We start from the raw sequence: 13,445 nt of genomic DNA on the forward strand, positions 1-13,445 counted from the left end.
ACCTTTGGCTCCTAAGAGATGAGGTTACAAGTGCCGGCCAAGCTACAAAGAAGCTTGAAATGCTTCAAGGGTTTTTTGTTTTAATCCCTTCAAGGTTTCAGTCTCTTTTCTGCAGTTCAGATGTAATGCTAGAAATTAAAGTAAAAGACAGCAACCAGATGGTACTTCTTGTGGTCAGACAGATTAGTAGTTTTAGAAAGATTTCTTATTTCTTTGCACTCTGTATGATGCTTTCCCTTTGTGGACTTTCAAGCACTTACATAGTACAGCACTCCTGAGGCAGGTAGTGATGGTCTCCCCATTAAATAGAAAGATAGAGACCCTCTGCCTGTGTGAACTGCAGTGGGTATCAGTAAGGCAGGAGACACAATTCAAGGTCTTAGTGTTGGTATATAAGGCCCTAATAACTGATCTGTTGCAGTGCACAATAAATGCTTGCTGGACAGTACAATTTGCTAGAGTGGGTCTGCCCATCCTTGCTTGGCAGTTCAGTCACCTGGGTTGGGTCTGTCTCTAAGTTTACTTTTGGCTCAGGGTGAAACATTTCATTCTGGAATGGGCTCATCATAGTCCCTTGTCGGCTCTCTTTAGGGTCCACTGCGAGCCTCTTTCTTTGGTTGGTTTATTATGACTAAGCTCTGCCTTTGCTATTGCCCTTTCCCCCTGCTTCCCTTTAGCAGAGGGAAATTGTTCCCATTTGATGGTGTCTGGGTTTGTCCTTGTGCTGGCCTGTCCCACACCACCTGAGTAAGTCGTTTTTTCTTATTAGGTTTTTATAGTGCTATCCCAGTTGTTTTGATTTAAATCACCCCCTTTAAGTGGCATATATTATCCAGGAAGAGATGGAAGCCCCATTGTTTGAAGGAATTAAAATGAAACTCTAGGCTCTTAGAAAAATGCACCGCAGGGAACGTTCCTGCGCTGGCTGAGGATTTTGATTCAGCAGGGACCTAGTGATCTGCTTCCATCTTTCAGTTCTGTGAATAAAGGCTAAGGCTGAAATACCTTGACAAATACTTGGTTCTTCGAAGTAATTCCTGCTGCACATATGCGGATACCTCTCCGAGCCCCGTTGTTGTGCTGCAAGGCTATGCAACTGAAATCCTCTTGCAACAGAACACATCAAGGACAAGGTAACATGACTTTCCTGTTTGCTTTAGGGGACATCACACAGAAGGGGTATGAGAAGAAAAGGGCAAAGCTGCTGGCTCCATACATCCCGCAGACACAAGGTAAGTACCATATCTCAGTCCAGATTAAGAGCATTTTATGATGATTTACTGCATCAGCCTTGTCATTAAAGGGGTTTTATAAAGTGAAGATGGGGCCTGAGGGTTGGATCACTTGCCTGTCAATTCCAAATTGCCCTTGCCTTAGTGTAGTTTGTTTGCTTTAGCTGTTTAACAATTCCATTGCAGGGGGCCAGATGACTGCAATAGAGTCATGGGAATAGAGTCTTTCACCTCCAGATTGCTGATTCACATCCAGTTCAGGAGTTCCTGAAAGTTCCCATCAGGTGGCTCTGTATTGGAGACGGGTTCTGCCTGCTTAGATGGGATCAGGGCCATGGTGAGCACATTAGTATTTGAGTACCTCACATCTGTGCTGATGAGTGCCATAGAAACACTCACCCATATGCTCTTGCTGCTTCACCAGACTAGGCCATGGGTTTCCAGCTTCATCTGCTGTTGTGATCTGAGATAGTGGTGTTCAGTGCAGTAAAACATGATTTGGAGAAAAAGGAAAGCTTCTGCATTTGGAACTTACACAAGGCTTTTGTCAAAAGACAAGCTACAAAAAACTGCCTAAAAATGGTTTCACTCCAAAGTTAATTTGCCAGTTCATAAGTCCTGCCCTACAAATACTCTCTGAAGCCATTCCTCATGTTTGCTAGAGAGGCATTAATATCTTCATAATTGGCCTTGTTACCGTATTTATCAGACTTGCTGAATTCACTTGTCATTTTGTTTATATTCATTTTCTTTCTTTCAAAGATCCTTAGGAGTAGGGCTGGCTATGAGTGTAGGATAATTAGAGATGGATAACTGTAAACGCCTTTCTAGGGCAAGGCCTAGAGCACCTCCAACAATTAATAGCAGGATACTTAACGCAAAAATAATTGCACTATTGATACACTGGGAAGATTCTTCAACTATTAAAAATCAAATAAAGCTTCTGGGTTTTTGCAGTTGATCAGGAGTGAATCAGTGTGACAGGCACTGTACTGTAGTTGACTGATACTGAACTAATGCCAGAAAGGGTAGGGGTTAAAGGGCTTTGACTGAATGTCAGCTTGTCAGCAGCTGCTTTTAGTAGATTGTGAATGTGCACGTTGTTTGTTTTTTTTCTTTTTAAATGGCATCAGTTCTTTTTACCTCAGGTGATTTTCAGCTGGAGCTCAAAACAAAAAAATTCCGTCATTGTCATGTTGTATCATCTGTTTGGTATAGAATCTCTCTCTCCTTTCGATTTCTCGCCTCTTCTTTGTTCATAGGACAGTAACTCAAGTACGCACTCATTGGAGCTGTCTCCCCAGCCGTAGACACTGGAGTGACTTACTACTACAGTAAATATTTTAAACACAAAGGCTATGGAGAGGCACACAGTATGCTGTCGTCAAGCTAATTCATGGACATAAACAATAAAAGCAAAAATCCTATTTTGGCCTTAAATTTTGAGACTTTCATAGGCAACTGAGGGGTGCCTGACTGGACAACTGTTTGATAGAAATTTCTCTTAAGACTTGGTTGTTACCTCATCAAATTGATCATCATTGTATTAATGAAGAAATATAGAATGGCATGTCTGTAACCCATGCTAGTCCTTATAAGTCGAGATCCACTGAGCAGATTTTGCAGGCTCTGACTCAGGGCATACTCTGGCAGAGTCTTTAGCCCTTAGGAAGTTGGGGTAGATGGGCTCCTTTCACACCTTCAAGCTGCTTCTCTTTACAGATTTGCTCATGGCATGGAGTTCAGTGTGCAGCAGCCAGAACCAATAGCAGGAGTTCTGCAGGCAGCTCTGTATGCATTGATGTGGTCCTTTGTCCCTTGTGCCTGTCACTTTACATACATGTTTGTTTTGGAAAATGTTTAATCAGGAGGGAAAAAAGGTCTGGAAAGACTGTGCGTGGTCCTGCTGCACTAATTGATGCGCTTCTCAAGGCAGCAGAGCAAGACAGAGGATGGGGAGAAACTAGGGCCAGATAGCTTGTCACTAATTAAGGTGGAATTCACTACTGCTGTTCTGAGAGTCTTGTGGCTCTTTATGGGAGCAGTCCCTACTCTGGCAAATCTCCCATTGACTTCAGTGTGTTTTACACATGCATAAGCGGAGCAGGATCAGTCCCTTAGGTCTGATGTTTTCCTCTCTGCTGGCATGTAGAAAATTGGTTTTTCTTCTGCCGAAGAAAACTGTAACAATCCTCAGCAATTAATTAGCAGGTTACATTCTTAAAGTACTTTGCAAATGTTAACTAATGCTCAGGCACATCACTCTGTAAGACGTTGTCCCCATTTCAGACACGTGGGGGGAATTGAGATACAGAGAGATACAGTGATGTGCTGCTGAAAGTTAGTGGCAAAGTCAAGATTAGAATTTGAGAGACCCTTTCTCCTACCTCTGGCCTAGTGGACTGGGCACACACTGCCTCTGGGAGTTGCCTCCCTGTTTGAACTAGGACAATTAATGTTAGTCCTTTTGAGAAACTCATTTTCCTAGTGAAGCATCCATTTTTGCAAAAGTTAACACACTGAAGCTATGGTCCTGGACTGACTCTTGCCACTCTGCATTTGCTGACAGCTGCTGGAGAGGCTAAGCAGAATCTTATTTTAAGAGACTTCACAGTTCATACATATTAAGGGATTGCCCACATGTGGATATTTGGGAAAGTTAAGGTGAATCAACGGAAGGTGTGACGTCACCTTAAGTAAGATTTGCCTTCGCTTTCGTGAGTGTGCCTGTGTAGACATGACCTCAGACGTGCTACTTGTGAACGTTGAGATGAATGCTGCATGGACCAAAATAGATGGAAAGGGACAATCTCAATTTGTATTTATACCATGGTATGTGACTTCAAAAGGAACGGCTGTTAGCCTAAGCCACAAACAGCCACGTGAAATGGAAAGGGAGCGAACTGCTTTGTGGGTGTAGGCCTGACACTTCGGCCTCCTATTGGAGAGAGAGAGAGAGAGCAGCAGTGGCTGAATGCTTTTTTAGGACATTGAAAAAGTGTGCTGCAGCTATGATAAATGTGCACCACAGAGGATGAGAGAATGACAATGTCTTTGATTTCTCCTTCCATCTGTGGACACAGGTATCCACCAGAAGGCTCCAAGTCACTGAGTGAGCCTTTTATAGGTGCTTGCTATCTGCTTGAATTGCTCTCTCTCCTTGGGGTTAGCCACCTCCCACTAGATGGAGGCTGGAAAGGGAAAGGTTAACAGGGATACCGGTTTGCAAAGTATGCACTCTTGCAGAAAGGGTGAAAGAGGCAGTTCAAATAAGGGACACTGAAAATTTTCTTAGAGACCACATGTTGACTTGCGGGTAGAATGAGCACAGCTGGATTTAGGCTGGCATGGTAGGAAGAAATTGGCTCCCAATGAGTTGCGCCTTGATGCCCATTATTTTGGATGGGGTCAAATGAGACGCACTGTAAGAAGTGCAAGGGACACACGAAAAACTGGAATGATATCATAGTAATCTGTATGTTAGAAAATCCTCTCCTGCTGGGTGGACAATTGGAAACCTCTGGATCCACGTGATGACCCAATGATATTGGATTTATTTCCATTAGTGTCTGACATGGATTTCTAAATACACATTATAAGCAAGGCAAATCCATTGGCTTTAATGGCATTTTCCTCTAATATTATCTCTGTCATTTGCAATATTTTGCAGAGCTCTTTAATAAATATGCTTATTGCTAGCATTAGGAGGTCTGTAGAGGACACACACAGCACCTAATGTGTCACTTGAGTTTGGTTCTTCTTGTGGTCTAGGATATATTTGCCCCTTTGCTTAACATAATGAGCTCCTGTCCTCTTCAGATTGCTGCACACCTGGCAAAGCATATACAGCTTTTTGGCTCAGGGAGTGCAAATGCACAAAAACCTCATTGCTAAAATTAGCAACTCTTGCAACCAGACACATTGTTGGCTGAGTGTGTTTTATTGCTCTTTGAGATGATGCATTATGGAATCAATTCCTATGGATAGGACAAAAGAATCCTCTCCTTATGTATAAAGGAAATTATATTCACCAAGCCCTGATTTACTGTCAAAACCTTTGTCTGCATTGCATAGAGTTCTGTTCTTACCCCTTCTCACATAAACAAGAAACTACTTTATGGGGGATTGTCATGTAGACTTCCATTAAAACATGCATTAAAGGCTTGCAAATCTTTGGGGAACAAGGAATTTTGCAAACAAAACAGATGTCTGACTCTACCAGAATTTTTGCCACCTTTAAGTTTCAAAATAATTCTTGTACTGTCGCTGATCCTTACTCTTTATTTTGGACTTCTCTCCGTTCCCATTGCACTATGTGCAGGTGCTTTCTTTTAGCACTTCTGACTTTGACAGATTTCCGCAACATCTCTGTGACAGAACAGGCAGAGCATCTTGATTTGCATACAGTTAATGTTTCTTGAATTGCCTAGCAATCCTTGTATCACATGGAAGTCTGAAAGTTAGTGAACTGTTCCAAAAGGTTCCTTGTGTAAAGAACTGAAGAATTGTGCATGCAGGAGTAACGTTTAATGAACATGGATCCAGTGTCTGTATATTTTTGGTTTATGTGTTCGCCCGATTAGGAACAAAGCAGAGTTTGTCAAAGCTCTAAAATGCAAAACAGAATGGGGAATATATTTTAAAATGTAAACTACTTTGTTTCAGGGGGAAGGTGATGTTTGGCTGTTCTGCACAAAGGCTTTACTTTCTCACTCTCTGAAGTACACACAAACCTAGTAAAATTATCCTGAGTGCAGCTGATCAACCCCTGTAGGTAAACAGCAAACAAATGAAGAAAGCCCTCATTCTGGGCCCCTTGCTGAAAGGAGTTACCTTTGTACCCTCAGAGCCTGAGGCTTCAGGGAAGAATAGTACAATGTGAGCGTTGGAACACTGGTTTGGAGGGGTCGGAAGTATATGAAATGGAGCCTTGGGTGAGCTAAGATACCCACCCCTTCCTCCTCCTCCTACTCAAGACAGGCTTGGCTTTCCACTGCCTACCGTTACAAGGGATCACCACTAGATAGACAGAGGAAAGACCAGTTAGAAATCAATCCCCTCCCACTGGCAGTGTGGGACATAGTATCCTGCTAGATAGAGGCTGTATTGATAATTATGAGCATGGAAGAACATAAGAATGACCATGCTGGGTCAGACCAATGGTCCATCTTGTCCAGTATCCTGTCTTCTGACAGTGGCCAGTGCCTGGTGCTTCAAGAGGGAATGTACAGAACAGGTAATCATCAAGTGATCCACCCCCTGCCACTCATTCCCAGCTTCTGGCAAACATAGGCTAGGGACACTTCAGAGCATGGTTTTGCATCCCTACCCATCCTGGCTAATAGCCATTGATGGGCCTGTCCTCCATGAACTTATCTAGTACTTTTTTGAACCCTGTTATAGTTTTGGCCTTCACAACATCCTCTGGCAAAGAGTTCCACAGGTTGACCATGTGTTGTGTGAACAAGCGCTTCCTTTTATTCATTTTAAACCTGATGCCTATTCATTTCATTGGGTGACCCCTAGTTCTTGTGTTATGAGGAGGAAATAACACTTCCTTATTTATTTTCTCCACACCAGTCATGATTTTATAGTTCTCTAGGATATCCTCACTTAGTTGTCTCTTTTCTAAGCTGAAAAGTCCCAGTCTCTCTCTCCTCATATGGAAGGTGTTCCATACCCCTCTCTGCACAAGACATAAGCAGACACGGTTCCTGCCCAAAGGAGCTTATACCCCAGATACACAAGACAACGTGAGAAGCAATGGGAGATAAATATGGCACTCCACTGGGATCCTTTTATGCCTATAGTGCTGACAACTTTGGTGGTTTCTGCTTTTTGTATGCCTTACAGAAGAAGTAAACCTTCAAGAGGATTTTGAGTAGAGGGTAGGATAGGGAGGATGTTGGACATGTAGAGTAGAATGGAAGAAGGAGTGTGTATAGCAGTATGAGATATTACTGGAGGTATTAAACTGATACGACACAGCATTATCAATGTGGCAGGAGCCTCAGGGATTTCTCTATTGACAGTGTCCGCAGCACCAGCCATACCTCATTTATAAGAGTATATAAGGAAAGGTCACCCAGGCAGGATAAATACATTTATACTTCACTATTAAATTAATGACAAACAGAAAGTTCAATCAATAGAAATAAAGTGTGTTAGCTTTTCTGTTAACTATCTGAAACAGCATTTTACATGGTCACTAGCCCCATCAGCATAGACCAGTCTTAGACCAGCCTTGCAGAGACTCCCATACTGATGCCCACAAGCAAGAAATTTAAATAACCTGAAACATGCAACTAAAATGGTGTTTCAGAGCTAATCCCCTCTCCTCTGTTTATGCTGATCAGTCTCTTCTAATGTAGTGCAGATTCCTTGAAGATTTGATATTAAAAGACTGACAGATTGCAAAAACAAAATTAATAGCATGAGAACCAAAGAGAAGATTTTATTTGGACTGAACAAGAAAACAGAAGTTGAATCAGCAGAACCCCAGTTGTATCCATTTAATATGCAAACAGTCCTTCAGAACCTACAGCAATAATCTTGGTGAAATATTTGACTGTTGATCTTGACTGGGGAGGTTCCCCATCTGGCAAGGAAGGGAGGGAAGCCTGTGTTGTTTGCTGTGGTCAGTTTAGTTAAATGTGTTTGCTTTTAATGTTTGAAGTATGACGGGGAGAAATTCAAAAAATGAAAATGAGTTGGGATAGGAACTAAATCTGCAGTGGAAGCCATTTGATGGCCATGGATAGGTTCCTGCTCATTAGGTGGTCTGCTGTGCTGAATGTTATGCTGTGTATAAGAAAAGGCAAGATAAATATGATTCTGCGTGTTTAGATTTCGCTTGCATTAGAGAGAGAGAGAGAGGACTTGGGCTGTCCATTTCCTCCCTCTTCACTGCTGCAGTGTTTGTAACTTCCTTGCAGCATCACGGGTGACTGTTATGATTTGACACTCTCCTAGAGCTGCTTTGTGTCTAGTCATTCTCATTGTGTGCCTCCTCCCCCCCATCCTGGTACAGTTTGCTCCATTGTTTGTGTGGGTCTGTGTTGCAACACTAGGAGGGGGGAACTTTTTTTTAAAGAAAAGGGTAATTTGACTGTTAATCTACAGAAATTGGCCCAGGTAAGAGCTGAAGCTATTTTTAGCTGGTTCTTTAAATTGACTAAATTTCAAGTTGTCGGTGTCCTTCTAATTGCCTTAACCATTATAGGGCCAATCCAGACTACAAACACTCACAATTCCATGAGTGTGTATTGTCATTTGGTCCCACAAGTTTCTGTACTTTTCATCCTACATTTTTCCTTGGTCTTAGACTGTTAGTTCATGTTCTTGCTTTACTAAGCATTATTCCCCCCCCCCGCCCCCCCTCCCGGTCCTCTTTCCAACATCCGTGTGTGTGTGTTAGCTCACCTCTGTCTGTGGTTTGTTCTGTTACAAGTCCCATGGTCTTTAAAAAACTCTGTAAAATTCAGCTTTTTCCCTCCCCCTGCCTGAGCAGGTCATCACTTACTTCCTGTCTAAATCTACAGAGCTCTCCATTTCCATCCTGTGTCACATGCCACCATGCACTATTCCTGGTGGGAGCGTCTATAGTAGACCAGCAACCAGTGGTTTAACCACTGCTCTGTCTAACCATGTAAATGACACGTGCGCCAGGTAAAAACATTGGCTTAAAGAGTTGCACCATTCACAAGATCTGACTTGCAGCTTCCATAAATGGGGAATTATTTGCTCCCATTAAATTGGAGTGAGTGTCACAGTTGCAAAGAAAAGCCAAAATTCTAATCCAGGACATGATTTTTTTACCCTTGCATGGCATCAGAATTTCCCCCAGATGCAGATCAGCTGGCTTTCGCCTTTAGGTCAAATAATTTTGTCCATGTGCATAATTTTGAGATTATTCTGGCTGATGGCGCCTGCAGAACAGGCCAAAATTTTATGTCCAAGGAGTTCTTAGTCTCCCAAATATGGAGGGGAAGGAACAATACTCTCAAATTGAACCTGTTGCAACATGTCTGCTGTTGAAAAGGGGCTGACCCCCTGCTTTGAGGAAATGGTGCTCAAACTGACCTGCAGACCCCGCAGACAGGCATTTGCTTTTCACGCTGTTTCTATAGGTTTATAGCTGTGCCAAGGCTGCATCACTTTACCAAACAGCAACTCAGACGCTGGCACTTTTGTTCAATTCCTTACACAGACTTGCAGGTTAACTGCTTTTCTTCTCTTTAGTTTGTTCTTCTGTCAAATGAACCCTATCCTGTCTCTGGCTTTATTACTAGTGTAACTCTCCAGCTTGGCTGTTCTGGCATTCTTATTGATCACGAATGATTTTTTATTGGCTCTTTTATATAAAATCACTTTATCGATAAAGTGTCTCTTGCCCCTTACTGACATGAGAGGGAAGGAGGGAGTCAAGGAGCAGCACATTCAGTTCAAATCAAATGGCAATTAAAACATCAACTACAGCCTATAAAACCCATATAAAACACGACCATCGTGGTGCCTGGGTGTATGTGGATCCTGCCAGCAGAAACTGCAGCTTGTAGCAGGATTATTCTAAAGGGAATGCTAAATAAAGTATTCAACATCTGCCAAGCTTAGCTCACTTCTGCTGCTTTGTCAGAGCACTTTGTAATTGTATATGATGTACTCCCAGGTCTCTGAATCCTGCTTATGGGCTTTATATTATTTTGTACTCATACATATTGTTTAAATATTTTTATTATATAATAAAGAACTAGATCTTGATGTTTCATGTCACTTTGAGATACATTTTATCCCTGTGCAAATGAACTGTCATGCCTATACTGTGATGTCCTGTGGAATAAACAGAAAGCTTTTGCATTTCGGAAGCAAGAAATTAATGTGTATTCAATAGTTCATTTTAAAGAATGCTATTTAAATGTGCTGCTGACATCTAGTGGGTACTTACAGTCCTAAATAAATTGTCAAATGAACAGGAAGCATTAAGTTGCTTCGTTAGTTATTGAAGTTCTTTTCATTGGGTCTGAATAAAACCTTGTTCATGATGAAGACACAAACATGGGTAAGTATTAAGCAAAAGTGCAGTTCTTCAGCCTGTAATTCAATTTAATTTGTAGCTTGGATAAGAAGCGTTTATTTCGATAGGTACCCAAGGAGGATGCCTTTGACTGTCATTGGCATTCAAATTGCTTTTTCATTTTTAAGCCCAGATGATGTGTTTGGCACTGTACAAAGCAAAAGAAGACAGTCTCTGCCCGAGGAGCTTACAGTTTGACCCTGAGCCTGTATTTGTAATGGTTTGCATCACAGCTCCTTCCATGACTGCAGCGGCCCAATGGGGCTTCCCCCAGGTGTAAGAATTTACCACATGTATCTAATTTCAGGATTGGGCAATATAAAACAGTGACTTTTATTTGGGAGCCTGGTAATGCACAGGCACGTGTGCTGCTTTGGCACTAATAAGGCTCACAGCATCATCTACTGACCTGTTCTAATCGACAGATTAAATTTCCTACAGTAATTATTCTCCCATTCATATTCCAGGCTTTTCACTATTTTCAGTGTTTTAAGTTTTTTAAAAGTCTATAATATTGTGTGCAGTTGGTGCTTTGTGAAAGATACCAAAGTAACAGTGTGGAACGGTTTAAAAATGCTCTTCATCCTCCAAAGCAATTTAGCATGGGCAGCAATAGCACAAGCTTCCTGGCCAGTGTATTTCCATCTTGAGATCAGGGTCCCCTTCTAGGGCCGTGAGGAGTGAGTTCAGTCTTGCTGGCACCTTTAATGAAACATGTTGTATAGGGCCAATTATTATTAGGGAAGAGTGTCTGGTGTGTACCACCTGGGAACAGAGAACTAGATTCAAACAACCAGACTCATTATACAGAAACCATTGAAAACACATCAGATAGTAAAACTTTTCAAGGCTACCGGCCTGGGCTGGAGAGTAACACTCTTGCGTCACTGTCCCTGATAAGTAAGTAGCATTCAGCTGCGTTTTCAAAATGGTGACATTCTCATTTGGTGACAGTGCTGATATGAATACACAGAGTCCATTGTTGCAGCTATTTCGTTACGGTCACTTGTTTTGAATTTTAAATTATCTATATCTAAGCATTGCTAATAAAGTATCTCCAAGTGGTTTACAAACATTAATTAAATTAGCCTACGGTCCCCAGAGATGCAGCTGAATGCTCTGAGACTCCTTTTTGCAAATTGGTAGACTTAAAACAAGTTAAGTACAGAAGTTGTACAGATCCAGATTTAAATCCAGCTTTCTTGGCTCCCAGTCCTGTACTTTTTCCACAAATCATACTTCCTCCCTTCCCAGTTGGCTTATTGTTCATTGATGCTCTTAACTTCTATGCCCAGTAAGTGGTTAAATGAAAATAAGGCTTGCCCCTTCAGTTAGCCCTTTCACGTGAGACTCTCAGGATGCCTCTTGCATAAGGTTATTTGTCACGGTTATTTTTAATAAAAGTCACAAACAGGTCGCAGGCAATAAATAATAATTCATGGAAGACCGTGAGTCTGTGACTTTTACTAAAAATAATGGGGGAAGTGGGTTGATGGGGGAGGTTGAAGCCCAAGTGGGGGAGTGGGGAATCAGATCCTGAGCTCTGCTGCAGAGCTCCTGCTGTCTGACCGTGCCGGCCCCCACCATCCCAAGGCTGAAGCAGAAAATATCACTGAGGTCTCTGAAAATCACAGAATCCATGACTTCCATAACATAGTATTATCCTTACTCATGCATGTATTTAAGCCTCCTTCCGCCACTCTTATTTGGGAATGTGAGTGTCCACACAAGGTGTTATACTGGTACTATAGCGATATAGTTCTACCAGTAAACATTATGGTATAGACCAGCTCTAGATTCATACTACATCCTTAGCCATCGTATTGAAGTACCTGTGAGAGTATATGCAAATGTACCATCACTGAGGTTCTAGTCTGCAAAATGGCAGGTAAGACCTCTCTTGGCTGCCTAGTCAGTTTCATCACTGCCACTAACTAGTTCGTGAGCTTGGATGAGTCACTAACCCTCTCTATACCTCAGTTTCTCCATATGTGCATTGAGAACTTGTCTGTCTCCTGGGGGAGTGGTTGAAGCTTAATATTTGTAAATTGCTTCAAAATCCTCCGATGAAGGGCGTTGAAGTATGATCTGTTGTGGTACTCATTTGGTAGCTATTGTTTTATTTCTGATAATTTAAATTTCTGGATGGAGACCATACCTGAATCCTTATATTAACTGACATAAAACTTATTTTATTCTGTTCAATAACAAATTAAAGGGGTGGGTTAGTGACCCCCAAATTTTTACCACTCAGCATTGATACTTACCAAAACTTTCACATCCAAATTCTGCAGTCACTGGCTAAACTACCACGTTACAAATAAATATTGTCTTTTGGGATTTCTAGCTAATTTTGGAATCATGTTATTTACATACTAAAGCAGTTTGATCTATTCTTGTAAATCCTCTGTTCATGCAACATTGATCCGATACCCTCCATGACTATTAATTAGTAGCTAAAACGACAGAAGAAAACTGTAATTACAGCGCTGTATTAATGGACTATTCAGTTTAGAGTGATGTTGGCTTGTTCATGAGCAGTGTATGCTTAACATGTAAATTATATACCTTGATTGTAGTTTTGGGCAAGTGGGATCAAATAAGGAACTGCTACTGAAATGTACTGTCTTGCACTTGTATATCATCCTTTATTAGCCCCGTTGTACGTGTGGGGGAACTAAGGCACACAGAGGTGAGGTGACTTGCCCATGATCTCACAGTAGGTCAATGGCAGGAGAAGGGCTAGAACCCAGGATTCCTGATTCCCTGGGTGAAATCCTAGCCTCAATAAAATGGATGGTAAAACTCCCATTGTCTTCATTGGGGCCAGAATTTTCCCCCCAGTTTTATGCTGTAAACACGGAACTATATTTTCAAGCCCTTCATGTTAATTCAAACAATTTTTGCCCTTTTTTAGTTCTACAAGACAAGCTGTCTTTGTGAAAGAATCAATTTCCTTCCTTCCTGTTTACTGAATGTGACCTATCAATAAAAATAGCTTATTTCGATTGCTTGTTCTTCACTCAAACTGCGTTCAGCTATTTTTAAAGAGGTAGCTTTTTTCCAAAAGAAGGGTGCAATGCTATGTTTAAAGCTCTTTTGTGACACGTTTGCTCACAGTGGAAAGTTTTTTCTCTTAT

At 41.6% G+C, this 13,445-nt stretch overlaps 1 protein-coding gene across 2 annotated transcripts in view; it reads left to right on the forward strand.

Annotated features, from left to right (window-relative positions):
• Positions 1–13,445, forward strand: part of DIP2B (disco interacting protein 2 homolog B) — a 112,896-nt gene that overhangs the window by 47,324 nt on the left and 52,127 nt on the right. Inside the window, exon 2 of one of the 2 annotated variants that reach the window (XM_067529708.1) lies at positions 1,161–1,232. In XM_067529708.1, coding sequence (XP_067385809.1) covers positions 1,161–1,232 — 72 coding nt within the window. Of the gene's footprint in view, positions 1–870; positions 1,233–13,445 lie in introns of those variants that run through there. The other variant, XM_067529707.1, reaches the window with a different exon arrangement.

Source organism: Emydura macquarii, unplaced genomic scaffold (genome assembly GCF_026122565.2).
Source record: "Emydura macquarii macquarii isolate MOO-44397 ecotype Brisbane River unplaced genomic scaffold, CSIRO-AGI_Emac_v2 contig_2994, whole genome shotgun sequence".
NCBI lineage: Eukaryota > Metazoa > Chordata > Testudines > Chelidae > Emydura > Emydura macquarii.